Source organism: Strigops habroptila, chromosome 12, assembly GCF_004027225.2.
Source record: "Strigops habroptila isolate Jane chromosome 12, bStrHab1.2.pri, whole genome shotgun sequence".
Taxonomy (NCBI): domain Eukaryota; kingdom Metazoa; phylum Chordata; class Aves; order Psittaciformes; family Psittacidae; genus Strigops; species Strigops habroptila.
This window is the reverse complement of record NC_044288.2, coordinates 8,307,195-8,322,460: the sequence shown is the minus strand read 5'-3', so window position 1 is coordinate 8,322,460 and position 15,266 is coordinate 8,307,195. Positions and strand designations below refer to the sequence as shown.

The 15,266-nt window shown below is 51.2% G+C and overlaps 1 protein-coding gene across 3 annotated transcripts in view; it reads left to right on the top strand.

Moving 5' to 3' along the window:
* The window catches only part of ARHGAP26 (Rho GTPase activating protein 26), a 120,337-nt gene that overhangs the window by 56,084 nt on the left and 48,987 nt on the right, over positions 1 to 15,266 (top strand). For all 3 annotated transcript variants that reach the window (XM_030504538.1, XM_030504539.1, XM_030504540.1), the window contains exons 13-17: positions 2,638 to 2,703; positions 3,303 to 3,377; positions 9,348 to 9,435; positions 10,519 to 10,577; positions 11,453 to 11,558. In XM_030504538.1, coding sequence (XP_030360398.1) covers positions 2,638 to 2,703; positions 3,303 to 3,377; positions 9,348 to 9,435; positions 10,519 to 10,577; positions 11,453 to 11,558 — 394 coding nt within the window. The remainder of the gene's footprint in view (positions 1 to 2,637; positions 2,704 to 3,302; positions 3,378 to 9,347; positions 9,436 to 10,518; positions 10,578 to 11,452; positions 11,559 to 15,266) is intronic.

Genomic DNA, 15,266 nt, shown 5'->3' with positions numbered 1-15,266 from the left:
GCTTTTACAATGCTCATTAAAAGTGAAATTTTAGGATGAACAAAGGCACTTTGGATATTTAATCAGATATTATTTCTGGATATAACTACTGCAAATAAATCCCCCACCTTTCCTGATCCAGAGCTTGGCAATGAGTGGAAGAGCTTATTCACCTACTTAGGAGGATTATGCTTGGTCGCTCCCATTCGGAAGGATTGGGTGGCTTCACACCTGGGAAGGTTTGGTCCCAGTCCCTTGCTCAGCAGTGGGGTGGTGGGCTCTTGGGGGGGGTCACGCGTTTGTAGGTGTCTTCTGCTCAAGTTCAAGCATGTGAGGGACAGGGGGAGCATTGCTGGTTTATGGGATGGGTTGGCACTTCAAGTGCATGTGGAGAGCCTGAAGTGGTGATTGGTGTTGGCTGGAGCAGCACTGTGCTAGGGTGCCAAGAGGTATGGCCGTGCTAAGCCAAGGCTAGTAAAGCCTGCTGAACTGGGTTTGCTTGTACAGAAGGGTTTGTGCACCATGTTTTCTTGCTTCTCGGGTACTCTTGTGCTTGTGTTTCTCAGTGATCTGGGATACAGGACTTTTGACAAGGGCCTGTAGGGACAGGCCAAGGGGAATGGCTTTAACGTGCCAGAGGGGAGATTGAGATGAGCTCTGAGGCAGAAGCTCTTCCCTGGGAGGGTGCTGAGGCGCTGGCACAGGGTGCCCAGAGAAGCTGTGGCTGCCCCATCCCTGGCAGTGTTCAAGGCCAGGTTGGACACAGGGGCTTGGAGCAACCTGCTCTAGTGGAAGGTGTCCAACCCAAAGCATTCTGTGACTGTGTGATTCTGTGGCAGGCTGTGCCCCACTGATGGACGGCACATTGGTTTTATGCTGCATCCATGACTGGAGGGTGGTTGGGAGCAGCACAGGAGAGCTCTGGAGGTGCCAAGCAAAGGCCCTGGGAGCTTTGGGGTATTCACACGTCCTATGGCACAGGCATCCTGCAACTTGTGTGCTTATGTTGGCTTGGCACTTCAGTGTGCTTGCCCAGAAAAACATAATAGAGCTGTTCTACTGTTTCACTGTTTCAGGTTCTTGTGCCATTCATCAAACAAGAAATGCCACCAGCAGAGAACTCAAAACAAGTGATTAGGAAGGGCCTGCACTGAGCAAGCCATAGGCAGCCGGTCAGCTGGCAGCTCCTCGTGGAGCAGCAGTGACTCTGTGATTAAGTAATGATGTGAACAGGGGGAATGCAAGGAGTGAGATTGCACGTGCCGTGCTCTGAGGACACTGCCAGCCCTGGGCTCTGATCCCTGCCCGCTGTGCTCTCCATCAAACGCAGTTTTGTGTCCCTTACAACGCGGCATTCCCTTAGGGAAAGCGGGATGGTGGCAGGGACAGATGATTCCCTGAAAGGGTTTTGATGTGGGCCTGCAGCTCAAGGGACCCTGCTCACCCTTCCCTGCAGGCTTCTGCTGTATGGAAGGTTTCCTAAACCTTTACATAGGGGAGAAGTAATTTTCCTTAACAAATAGCTGGCTGCGGGCAGTGTTTTCCATGCAGTGGTGGGGAGCTGACTACAAGAGGAATTGTTCCAGCAGGTATTTGGACCCATGTATTAGTAATTCCTTGAAATTAAATGTGAAAACCTGCAATGGCATGAGTTAATTGAGTTTTACATCCCATTAACTCGCATGTTTTTTACATCTTGCTCTCAGGCAGAGGCAGCTGCCTTCAGGACATCCTAATTTGCACCAAATAAATATTTCATTTGTGCTAATAAAAGAAGGGGCCATTCTTGAACTGTGCACATCTGCATCGAGTGAGGGCGAATGGGGTGTAATGGGTAGTGTTCATAAGGCAGTATTGGTTAGCTGGGCCTTTGCATCGCCAGGGGGGCAGGAGTGTGTGCCTCAAGTGTGGTGCAGGCAGGGTGCAGGCATTGGGATGGTGCTGTCTGGCTCCCCAGGGCCAGATCCCCTCTCTCTGGGCACAGGAGATGCTTCCACAGAGATTTGACCTGAAACTCATTCCCATCTCCCAGTCCCTATCACTCTTCCACCGCCACATGTAATCAGTTCTCTCCTCTTCATGTTATGTTTCTACCTCCACACTTTCACCTTTCTTTTGATTTCTTTACTGTTTTCCTTCACAGTTGCTGCTCACAGTTATCTCCTGCTTCTCTCTTCCACTTGTTTCTTTCCAGTTCTCCTTTTACCGTCACTTTTCAGTGCTCTAACCTGTCATATGGCTTCTTGAGAAAACCTACATCTGCACAAAACTACCTCAAAAGCCCCAAGAAGGAATCCAAGGCACCCCAGTGCCCCAGGCAAAGCCTGGGAGGTCAGTCCCACACCAGCAGTCTCCAGTGTGGTGTGGTGGAGGTGGTCTCAGGATGAAGGCATGTCTCCAGCTTGGTTAGCTGGGTGTAGAGCTGGAAGGATGTGTAGGAGTTACCTAGGACGCCTCAAGCAAGCTGCTTGTTGTTTTCAAGGGTTTGTTGTGTCAAAATAATGTATGATTCCCTTCACCTCCTCCCTCCCCACCTCACCCGAGCAGTGGTCCGGTGTTGCTGTGAGTGTCAGCGCTGGCTGCGGGTGAGCGCTGTGCCCGCTGTGAAGCCGTCCCTCTGCGAGGTGTTTATCACTTCTCTCTCCTCTCCCCTTGCAGCTGCCCAGCTGGATAACATCGGCTTCAGCATTATCAAGAAGTGCATACACGCTGTCGAGACAAGAGGTAGAGCAGATCACCAGATGGTCTTGGTGTGGGGGACGGCCTCGCAGCTGTGTGGAGAGAGCAATCGCTTACCTGCTTCTTTTCATGAACAGAATGATTCATTATCCCTCGGAGACTGATAGCAGATAAACCCTGTGTGTGTGCTCAGCATTGCCTTTGCTGAGATGTGTGTTCGCCCTGCGGCTGCAGTCAGCAGGGGCCGAGCAAACGTCAGGGCAGGGTTAGGAAAGGATGTGCTGGAGGCACGAAACAGGCAAAGGGGCTGAAGCTGGGGCTTCCTTTGAGCTCCCTTCACACGGTGAAGGCCCCTGTGGTGTTTGTTAAGTGCAGATCCTTCATGGTGCAGCCATAACTCCCTTGCTGACTGTGGGGTGGTGGAAAGGTGTCCTTAGATCTTTTATTCCTGAGCTAATTGAGGGTAACACTTTTAATCAAAACAAGAAAGCCTTGACATCAAACCAAATTTTACCCTCTTCTAGAACTTTGCGTGTAGCTGGTAAGAGGGTTTAATTATTTTTGCTATTAGAGAAGTCAAAGAAATGAAAGAAACGTTGGTAGCTCTTGTGACATTCTCCTAATAAGCTCTTTATTTTTCCTAGGGATCAATGAGCAAGGGCTCTACCGAATCGTTGGAGTGAACTCTAGAGTTCAAAAGCTGCTGAGTATATTAATGGGTGAGTATCTTGTGTGTTGTTAAAGGCAAGTAGATTGTGCTGCTTTGAAGTCTCGCCAGCCGAGAACAGAGGCTCTTGTGGGGTACCTAATCGTGGTGAATGTGCTCTTAGGACCCCATGCTGTTAGAGGCCGGGAGGTCCCAGGGCACCACTGGCAGGTTGCTAAGGTAGGACTCGTGTAGGACATGGCTTTCAAAGGTCTGGTGCAGTCACTGGTGTCCTGCTCACTTGTGCTATGAATTTTGGCAGCCTTCCCAAATGCAAACTAAAATCCTCAAAGAAATAGCTGAGAGCTTTGGTTTTAATCTCATACCTGCCACATTGTTCCCACAGTACTTGTTAATTATTTTCTCTTGTGTGTTGCATGCTGCTTGTGGCTCTTACATTCCCCTTGGGCCTTTTTATGCCTGTTTTAACACAGTCTTACCCAGACCTTTCAAGCATGTGTTTCCCTTGAGTCTGAAGCGTCAGGTCCTGTGGTTCTGGGTGCTCGGGAGGAGAGAAGGTGTTGGGTCACACCATGGCAGAGCTTGGTGTTGATGCTGTGGGGCTCCTCTGAGCACTGGCCCTGACGTGCAGCCGCACTGCGTCTGCCCAGCAGCCCTCAGAAACCTCTCCCACCTCTGAAATGATAGAATGGCAAGAGAGAGGCTGTGGGCTTTGCTGCAGGTGCCTTGTGCTCTGAACCAGCGTTCTCATGGGCCTAATCTGAGCATTGAAACGTGCAGGAGCAAACAGGTCTTGTGGCTGTCAGGGGAGCAGGTCCTGGAGCAGGTTTGGGACCACTATGGCTTTTCCTGGAGTGGATCCTTGTTGGTGGGTTTGAGTTTCCATCACCCACAGCCATGCAAACCGAATTGGGTCATACTTGGTGGTCTGCATTGGGTAATCTGTAGCCTAACTCCTTTGCAATGTGACTTCCTTTTCCTTGATCCCTCAAAATGCAAGCGCTCCTTTCTGTTTCTCCTTGCAGAAAGTTTGAATCTGTTGTTTCACTTTCAACATCCTTCCTTCTCCTCTTCCAATTCCCCCTGCTTTCCCCACTGTGAAGCTGTTCACTGAGCAAAGCCCGGGGTGGCTGTTAGAGTTGTCAGTGTTAACCTATGCAAAATTGATAATCTAGGGATAATTAGGAAGGAGAAGGGTAAGGCTCTAAATCAGAGGCTGACGCAAGGGGACCTCTCTGCACCGGTTTTGCTCTGGCATTTGGAAAGTTCTCTGCAGTCACAAGAGCTGGTGACTGACTCCTTTATTAGCAGAAGTTTGGCATAGCTTCTGGGGCATGTGAATATGTCCTGCTGGCCCCCCAAGTACAGCAGATAACCAGAGCTGCCTCATGGCACACATGCCGCGTCCTCTGCTTCTGCTTTTCGTGCCGGTGTGCATCGCCTCGCGAGTGAGCAGAGCAGCAGATCCCTTTTCCTCTCACAAGGGCAGTCGTGGGCTGTGTTGATTCTGGGCCGGGGTGGCGGTGGTGACAGATGGCAGAACTTGCTTGGTTTGTGAGCTCTCCGGAGCTGGGAGGGATTCAAAGCCTTGGACACCATCCAGCATCCATTATCTCCTCGGCGACTGAAGCCACTCAGCTGTCGACCTCATGTCTCATAACGCGGTGATATACTGTCGGGGTTTCTCTTTGTCCTGGCATGTCTTCGTTAGTTGGAAGTCCCGTTAGAGGCGAGGGCGTGCGGGTGGGCGCGGGAAGCGGGACCCCCTGTGGGGATCTCCCATGCTGTCAATCACTGCAGTGCTTTGCAAACCCGGGCCTCCATATCTTCCTCTGAATCACGGGCAATTAAATCCTTTTCAGCAATCCCAATGCTAGGGCTGACTGTGAAGTCAAACAGAAACGTATCCATTGTCAATTCCCCTTCTGTTCATGGCTGCCCTCGAGGCGCTGAGGTTCTGCTGGTAGTGGCACCGCTCTGCTCAATCCCTGGTGTTCGGATCCAATCCCTGTGTTCGGTTCCAACCCCCATGTTCGGATCCAACCCTTGTGAACGGAGCAGCCAACTTGTGCTTACAACTTCAGGTTTCCTTTATATTTAGAAATGAATGTGGGCAGCGTTACCGCTTCACATACAGTTTAAATGGCAAAAAGCTCGGGTTTCCCGGCGGCGGCTGGTGTCAGTGACACCGCGGGGCAGGCCTCTGGCATGAGGTGTCCCTGCGGGAGGTCGGCACCGCCTGGGCTGACCGCAGAGCAGAGGCTTCCTGTGGGCAGCCGCCGGGTCAGGGCTGGGGTTTGGGCAGAGCAGCCTGGCTCTGTCACACCCAGGGTGACACGGGAGGGTGCTCCCAGGGCTCACAGAGGCAGAGCAAGCTGCCCTTCCCTACCCTTCACCATCACCACGTACCATCAAAATGAGGACAACACCAAACAAACAAACAAACTTATCAGTCAGAGCTCCTGCGGAAGGGTTGATGGTGGAAACGTGTGTGCAGGGCAGTGGTGGCACTGGCAGATCCAAAACTTGGCACTGAGTGGAGCATTACAGTGTCTCATCTTCTCTTCCATCATGGCTGTGAGTTTGGGGATGTCTGATCAGCCTGGGCTTCCCTGCTGTGCTGCTATGCCGTGGCCAGCCCCATTCCTTGCCCCGCGATACCCGTCCCATCACCCAGGGTCTGCAGGGAGGAACGCATAGAGATGAATGGGGCTCCTGTCCCCTCCGCTGCTGCTGTTTGCCCCCAGGAAGAAAACAAAGCAGCAAAACTACTTTTTTGGGAATAGGAATAGATTCCTCCCACCCCTGAATTTCTATTTTCTATTGTCTGTGGTAGATCCTGCCATAAAAAGGCATGTTCTAATTTCTTCTTGATGTGGATCTGGAGTGCTGCGGCTCCCCTCTCTTTCCTCAAATATCCCACGTACGAGGCTGTAAGTGATAACCCCCACTATCACAGCCCGGGAGAGATGGGAAACACCATCCTGGGTGCCCTTTGGGACCACACAGGGTGAGTGAAGGGAGCAGGGGGGATGCTGCAGCAGCCAGCAGTGCCGCAGGGTGAGCAAAGTGCTTTCTTCAGTCTCTGCTGGAATAAAAGCCTTGGGGAAGTTAATTTTCCGCTTCTTTTCCCCTGCCCTTTCACTTCAGCTTTTCTGTATCTGCCAGGAGACATCCGATGAGTAATTTGCAGCAATAAGCGACATCAGGGTTAATACTGAATCTGGCCTGTGGGGGCTTCTGCAAGCCCTCTTCCACATTTACACCAGATCCTGTGGAAAGGAGTCCTTGTGCGGGGCAGAAGGTCGCTGTGGTGCGCTGCAGGCACCTCTAGCTGGGCAGACAGATGCTCCATCACTAACCTACAAAGCCAAACTCTTTGCAGACTCATAAATTTGAAGGTCGGAGGAACTGATGATCTGCTCTGAGCCTTTCCATGCGACCAACCACAGCGTTTCACCTAGGGCTTTGTTAATCTGCCTACGAACTCCTGGATGAGCTTGTGAAAGGACATCCAATCTTGAGCTGTTGGTTCAACTGCAGGGAAGGCCTTGCTAGGAAAAAGGGGCTTCTTTAAAAAAAGAGGGTTGTTTTTTGGTGTTACTTTTATTTTGGTATTTTTTTTCACTATGCCAAGTTTATCGTTAATCTCTTTAAACTGCCTCCTTCAGAAGGAGGTGCAATAGGAAGTTGCCCTGGAGTTGAGGGGAAGGATGGTGTTCATTTGTGTGATTGCAGTGAGGGACACGCGACCCTGGTGTGGATATACAGGTCTGAGATGTTTATGTTTTCAGGTGCCCCTCTTGATGGTTTTTGTAATTAAAATAACCCCTTGCCCCAGGGAGAGCCTGACTCTTGTTCAGTGCATTCTTTTAATTAGTTTTAAAATTACACTGTGCTACCTCTTGCTTTAGAATTCAAAAGCTCATTGTACATGTCGGTGGGAAGACAAACACCCACTGAGCCAAGTCCGTGGGACCAGATGGTGTTGGCAGCTGTATCTGGCATCAGCCTTGGCCGTGGTCATGGCAAATGCTCTTCTGCGCCTGCTCCGGCTCTCAAGGGGTGCCCATGTCACTGAAAGGATCCACATGGGTCTCCAGCATCCCCACAGAGGTTTCACAGTGATTTTGGTCAGAGCAGGATCCCTGTTTGTGTTTCCAAGCCCTGCTCACCCAGAGCTTCATGCAGCCAAAGCCTTCAGCTCCGGAGAGGCTGAGAGATCCTAGAATCCCAGACTGGTTTGGGTTGGAAAGGACCTTAAAGCTCCTCCAGTTCCAACCCCTGCCACGGGCAGGGACACCTTCCACTAGAGCAGGTTGCTCCAAGCCCCTGTGTCCAACCTGGCCTTGAACACTGCCAGGGATGGGGCAGCCACAGCTTCTCTGGGCGCCCTGTGCCAGCGCCTCAGCACCCTCACAGGGAAGAGCTTCTGCCTCAGAGCTCATCTCAATCTCCCCTCTGGCAGGTTAAAGCCATTCCCCTTGTGCTGTCCCTACAGGCCCTTGTCCAAAGCCCCTCTCCAGGTTTCCTGGAGCCCCTTTAGGCACTGGAGCTGCTCTAAGGTCTCCCCAGAGCCTTCTCTTCTCCAGGCTGAACAAGCCCAGCTCTCTCAGCGTGTTTGCCAGGACCGAGTTAGCAAAGAGCATTCAGGAAGCAGCATCCACACAGGAGGGAAACAACTTGCTTGCTCCTGCATTTACTTCTCCCTCCTCCACAGCCGGAGCTGCTTCTGCCATGGGGCAGCCTCTGTCTTTAGTCCTGGCAGTCAGCTCCTGGGCATTGCCGTGAGGTATCCACGGCCAGGTCACTTAGCACCGATCTGATGGTGGGTTTTGACATGACAGGGTACAGTTGTCAGGGAAGAGGCAGAAGTAAACTCCATCCATATCCGTGTCTGCGAGGGGCGGGTGTGCAGGCAGTGGTGGTCACCCAGGAGCACCCCAGTGCGGTGGGGTCCCAGCATGGTTGGAGATGCCAGAGGAGGGAGCAATCGCTCCTTCCCAAGGGCTCTTTTATTGTCAAAGCATTGAGGTGTTCTCACAGAAATCCATAAAAATAGCACCTTATTGATCTCGCTGTGGAACCCTGTGCAGACAAGTCTGGCTTCCCGAGCTGGGCGGGTGGTTTGCAGGAGGCAGGGGGAGCAGAAAGCTGCAGATTCCTGCGAGTGCGGTTTGGTTCAGATCCGCCTTGGGAAGGAACTGGCTGCTGCTCTGGAGCCGCCTGTTTCCATGGTCCAGAACAGCTGCGTGGTTTTTTGATGTCTTTGAAGGAGTTTTTTAGAAGATAGGAGTGGAAAAAATGTGGAAAGGAAGGGAAGGCCCCGGAGGAGATGGAGAGAAGTACGCTGCAGTGCTCGGCAATGAAACAGGCACTTCAGGGGCTGCCTGCCCCCAGACACTGACACTGCCGTGCTGGGAGCCGGCGGGAGGGCAGCTTCCCAAACCCTCCGCAGCAGGTCGGGATGGCTCCAGGGGCTCTTCCCCACCATGGCCAGGAGAACAAGCCACCTCCTGTCCCCCCAGCACACCCGGGCAGGCTCCTGCCTCCACCACCCCATCTGCCCTTGCTGCCTGCCTGACACCCCCAGTGCCACCGTTGGTGTCACTCGCATTGGCTCAGTGGGGTGATGCCTTGCAGCCTGCCTGGGGCTGGGATTTCCTGCTCAGTCCTGGGGGTGTCTGTGTTTGTCTGGGTCTGTGTCGTTTTTGTGCCCTGCTCTGTCACCACTGTCACTGAACCACCGTCTCCTGTGCCGTGTCATGTCACGCTTTAGTTACACTGCTGATCTCACTGCTCATGGTTCATGTTTTCCCTTTATTTCTCTCATCCCCTGCAAGTGAGTGTGGCCTGTTCATGTAATGAACTTTGCTTCCCTGCGCAAGTGTCTGGATCAGCTTGTGTCACTGGGCTGGGGATTAGCAATTAAAATGGGACATGATGTCTTCCTACACAGCTGAGCTGGTGAGAGCTGGAATTACCTTCACTTTGGTTCACTTTTTTCTTTCTTTTTCCTTAGATCCCAAAACAGCCACTGAAACAGAAACAGAGATCTGTGCAGAGTGGGAGATAAAGACCATTACCAGTGCTCTGAAAACTTACCTGAGGTAAGGCAGGAAAGCCTCAGCTTCATGTGTAGTCAGTGATGGTTTGGGGCATTACTGCCTGTTACTGTAGGTCCTTTACAATAGCACTTCAGTAGTAACAAAGGAGAAACTGCTCTGAGGGAGTTGGTTCTCGCTTTTCCCTTGACCCTCCAGCATGGTTGAGAGGATCTGGGGAACACAGTCAGCTCTCTGGCAGATGCATGTGTTACAAATATGGTCTTAAAAGCTCGTTCTTGCGTCCCCTGCCTTGATTTAAGCTTTTCCCTAAGCTTTTCCTGATGGGTACTGCCTCAGCATGGGGCCATGCGGTGAGTGCAGGGATCCTCTAAGGGCTGTGGCTGTAGCACTGCTCAGAGCGGGGTGCTGAGCTCTGCTGTAGTAATAATTCCTGTAGGCAAGTCAACGCCATTATCATTGTGGGTTATCTTCCCAAAGGATTAGTTTGTTGGCATCTCATTATCCACAACACGCTTCTACCTGTCACAACTGCAGCTTTGTGTTTTCTGATGCTGTTCAGTGCAAGGGATTTTATTTGAGAGAGAGAGAGCACAAGAGAGAGGCTAAATCCAATTAGGGTGATGAGGATAATTAGCTTGGTGGATCTCAGCCTAGGAAATCACTACATCATTTTTCATGATTGGCAACCTTTGCTCTGGAGTTTGAACTGTACAAAGCCCTGAGGAATGTCAGCAGCAGCGAGATGTCCCGTTGAAGGGATGTGGAAGTGGGAGGGGAGAATGGGGAATTGAGTGGGAACAGTGACTGTTAAAGTTTTATGATGAGGCTTGTTTCTCTTTTTAATTTCATTTTTAAACTTACTTGGAACCCATGGGCTCACTAATGTACTGAACTCTGTGGTATTGGAGGAATGCTAAAGTTAAAAATGGATTCAGTGTGGTGCAGACAAGGGAGGCAGAATAAATCAAAGGTGCTTCAATACATCTTATTCCTTCTGATGGGGGGGATTAATTAGAGTTGCTGTTGCTTAATTCTGCACTTTTAAAAATGGCGAGGGCAAAGCTCTATTTCTGTGGATTGTGTTACTCAGATGTGTTTTGTGTGTGTTACCTTTTTATGTTCCAGAATGCTTCCAGGGCCACTCATGATGTACCAGTTTCAAAGGAGCTTCATCAAAGCAGCAAGTGAGTTTGTTGTTGACGGCACCGGTCTGAAAAAGGAGCCTAATTTGCAAGTAACTGAGCATAACCCCTGCCCTGCTGCTTCCCCACCGACCTCCCCCTCCTTCAGTCCCGGAAAGTGGGATGAGAACAGAGAGACAAGGGGCATGTTTTTGTTTGGGACTGAACCAGATGAAAAGGAAGCGCAGGTGGTGCTGGGGAACGGGGAGCTGGCTGGTGGCATGGGTGCTGCTGCAGCTCTGCCTTGCTTTGGCCATCGTGTTCCCAAGGGAGGGAGGCTGTTGTTCAAACACCACCTGCGGGGATCTGATGAGGTCGGTTGTGGTTCAGGTGTCTGTGCTGCTTTCTTTTGGCTGCCCTGGAGGTGGTGCTTTGTGTGAAAGCAGGTAACTGTTGGCACACACAGCAGCCTGTGTGCATGGCTGGGACCAAGGGTCAGGAGGGCTCACGTGCTCCGTGGCCGCATTAGTGATGGCCTTGAACGGTTCCTGCGTAGGCTGTTGGGACACGTCTGTCAGCACTGGTGGATCCAACCAGCCCCAGATGCTGCAGCATCACCAGGCGCAGTGCTGGGCACATCCTGATGGTGCTTGGGAACACATCAAATGGGAATGTGCTGATGTCGGTTACAGCCAGCCCCTTCCCTGATCACAGCTGGCTTTTCACATGGCTGGCATCTGCTCTCAGCTCACCGTTTCCTTTTAGAAACAACCAGTTGGGTTTGGTAGAAAGGAAAAGTGCTGTGGAGAGTGTCCACAGCATGCCTGGTGGAGCAGGTCCCCAGGATGTCTGTCGGTGTTAGTGTTCAGTTCCTGCATGCCTCTTTCCATAATAACCCCTCTGATGCTGAAATAAATCATCTCCTATTTCCAATGCAGAACTGGAGAATCAGGAGTCAAGGGTGTCGGAGATCCACAGCCTCGTCCATCGGCTCCCGGAGAAAAACAGGCAGATGCTGCACTTGCTCATGAACCACTTGGCAAAGTACGTTTATGACTGATATGTTTTTCTGTCCTTTTTCCACTTCCTCTGAAAGTTAATAGTGGTAGAAAAGTTTCCTTGTGTGTGTGCATGTGGTATTGAGTCATATCTGGTTGGCAAGGACCTGTAAACCTGTGTGTGAGTGGAATGAGGGCTGCGGGATGGAGGGAAGTGCGGAATGAGGGCTGCGAAATGAGTGCAGAGGATGGTCCCGCTGAGTCCCAGCCCGCAGCAGCAGGGGGGACCCCCGCGCTCCTGGGAATATAATGATGCTCTTAATGGTGTGGTAACGAGTCTGCTGTCCAGGAGGCAGAGCAAAGGTTAGGCTCCTCCCTGGCTTTCAGAGCAAGCCTAGTATTAAAGAACTAGGAGCCATTTCTTTGCTACAATAGCATATTTCCTGCCTTTATGCAACCTGATGAATCAATCCAAGGTCACCTTCAAACTTTCCGAGGGCACAGGAATGGAATCATTTTTTTTTTTGCTGTCAGTGGTAGAGCTGACCTATAATTTCCCGTCTTCATCCTGCTCCTGCAGGTTGCTATGGAAACCTTTGATTAGTGTTTTAAAAGTGAAAGCATCATCAGGTGTTTGCGCCAGCCTCAAGGCTGCGGGGTCGTACCTGCCCTCGCTGTTCCCACCGGTACCATGGGGGCGGGAGGGATCGGGCAGGAACCTGAGGAATGCGTTAGTCGGAATAACCAGTTAGAAGAAGGTCTGCGAGAACCTGAAGTTATCTGTTTAAGAGGAAAAATAACAAATGCTACTTGAAATAGGATTAAAAATGACTCCAAATGCTTTCTTTTGGCACGGGTTTGTATCTGTTCCATGGACTCTCCGGCAAGGCTGTTAAAAACCAAAGAGCTCTTTTAGATCTCAGTTTCAAAACCTGCTTTATTTACAGGCTCAAGCCAAGGGCCAGGCAGTTCCAGGTACTCCCATCAGCCAAATATGTGTGAGGAATCTCATAACTGCTTAAGTGCTTTTCATTTAAAGGAAAACCTGGTGGTGCTTGAATGAGAGACGTGGAGAGGGCAGGCAGATAATACAATGGGTCTCATGCTGCTTTAGTGGGCAAGGAACTAAAACAAAACACAAGCAATGAGGGAGTAGGAAGAGAAACAGCTCATAGTGGTTATTTAATGGGAAAAAAATACCTTGGAGAAAGGCAGGAAGCTGAGGAGTGAGAGCCTGCTCCATGGAGCTACCGCCCTGCAGCAGCTCCCCTGGTCCCGGTGCTGTTCCTGGGGGATCTCGGGCTGTGGGCACAGAGGAACAGCCCATCCCGAACATGGGCAGCCTGCATGGAGAAGGGGGATGCTCTGGGATGGGAGGGGACCGGCTGGAGTTCAGTGCTGTCCTGTCACTGGTGCGGGGAGCCAAGGGCAGGGCATCCATGGCTAATGCTGGCAAAGCCAAAGGACCCCTTCCAAGCACGCATCTGATTCTCATTTTTTTCTTATTTATTCTAAGTAGTGTATGAATAATCAAGATTTGCCGTTCTTCTTCAAGAGCTGAAAAAAGTATTTCTCACAGTATTACTGTGGAGCTCTCTTACACTAAAAACAGGACTCCATCTGTATCAGTCACATAGAGAGAGTCCATCCTGTGTCACCTTACATCTGATTTTTCGGTGTGTATGTTCACTGTTGCTCACTGAAAAGGGACATGGGGCTCCTCATGTGGTGTGGGGCTGCAGTTAATAGCAGTACAAACCCCTGCTAACACAGCTGATGGGTTCAGAAATGGCAATTATTAACACGAATGAAATACCAGATGGGAGAAGTGCCTCTGAGGTGGTAGAGCAGTGCCCTTCCCTCTGCACAACAGAGAAGTGCCGTGGGTTCTGCCCCGGCTCCGGGGGGAAGGAGCTGGAGCTGGGGGAGGATGGGTCCCGGGGACAGGCACAGGCAGGGTGTGAATAGGCAATTAAGTTGATTTCTGCCTGTTACTGCATTTCTGAGCCTGTTTGTGCTGCCTCCGGTCTCCTGTTCGTGTGTCCGGGCAATTACCCACTGTGTAATACATAGCGTGAGCAATCCCTGTTCCCTCCTCAGGAACGTAATGCTCTGCAGACCCCAGTTCCAGCGAAACTTGCTATTATGATGTTACTCTCTGAGCCGTGAGTAGGTGCAACCTTTAATTTTCCTTCCTGGGACATGCTCACGCTGTCCGGATGCCTGTGATAAACTCGGCTGTGATTTACTGTTCCTGAAAGAGAGGAGATCTCTTTGTTCTGATGCTTTTCCAAGGGGAGCTGCAGGAAAGCCTGAACACCCACAGTCCGCCCCTTCCCAGTGAGCCCTGTACCTGCATCCGCTGGCTCTGCCAACAGGCAGCTGGAGCCAGTGAGGCTCTGGATGATCTTAAAACCCACCTGGTTTCTTTTGTCTCAGGGCAGAATTAGCCCATGTCTTTCAAAGAACTGAAGGACAAGCCCAGCATATATCTCCTCCTGCTTCTCGTAGCTGTTTTAGTTACCAGCATCACTATTGCTTAGTCAGTCTAGTAATCCTTGGAGCTTTCGGTGTGTTCAGGGATGGCTGTTGAGAGTGCTCCTCATTCCCTGCTTCAAGGAGGAGAAATACCCATTTTACAAAGCTACATGAAGAACTGATGCCAGGGGAGGTGCTGAGTGCCCTGGGACACTGCTGGCTCCCTGCTCTGCCAGCATCATTTCCCAGCAGTTTGTGCCCACCCTTCCCTGCACCCATTAGGGCAGCAGCCTTGAGCTTTGCATGGTGCAGAACTCCTCTTGCCATCCTCAGGGTTTGCTTTTTCTCTCTCCTGGGATATTTTTACCCCCACTATTCCTAGCTGGGAAAGGAGGAAATCAGTACTGCCTGGGTGCTGCAGAGCACCCTGGGTGCAGCCTGGCCCGCAGCAGTCTCTGAGCAACATGCTCCTCTCGTGCTGTGGTGCTGTTTTCCTGCAGATATCCCCTTTCGGCCTGGCACCTATCTTCCAGAACAGCTACACTGCTGTTTCCAATGCTCTTTTATCAACAGCATGTGCCAGCTCTGATTAAACCATGTATTTTTTTCCCTGCCAAATAACTTGAATTGAAGCAGAGGCGCACGGAGCGTGCAGTGGCTGCGCCAGTGGTGCTGCGGGAAAACTGCCATTTTTGTTAGTGGGGCTGCGTTATCATCCCTGTCTTTTTCTTCTTTTTTAGCAGGAGGAGCTCACTCTGATGATGGTTCAAGCATTTAGGAATTACTTGGTTTTGCATGGATATACTTTGACAGCTGAGCCTTGCTTTGTTCGCTGGCAGTGAGATCCAGGTTCTCCAATACAGATGGTGCTGTGCTTGTGCACCCTTCAGTGGGGCTTCCGAGATGCTCTTGCAGCTCTGCATCGCTCCATGCATCGCAGCTGGCCATGCATCGCTGCTGCTGCTGCTCTGCACATCCCCTGGCCCAAGGAGCAGGGCCTGCAGGTCCACTGCTCTCCTGGCAAAAGGTCAAAAGCATGAAGGATGCTGCAGAAGAAATGCGTACGTGTGTTTAGCAGAATTATCTTCAATCACTCAGCACTGTGGCCTGGCCAGCAGGAACTAGTTCCCTTTAGTTTTGCTGTGGTGGTGTTTTCTAGTTTATGTGTTTTAACCAACATGACAGTGATTGCTATCTTGAGCACAAATTATTTTCCACTTATCAGCATGGATGGGTTCCATGGGCCCTGTGGGGTGGCTGTGATCAGCCATGGCCT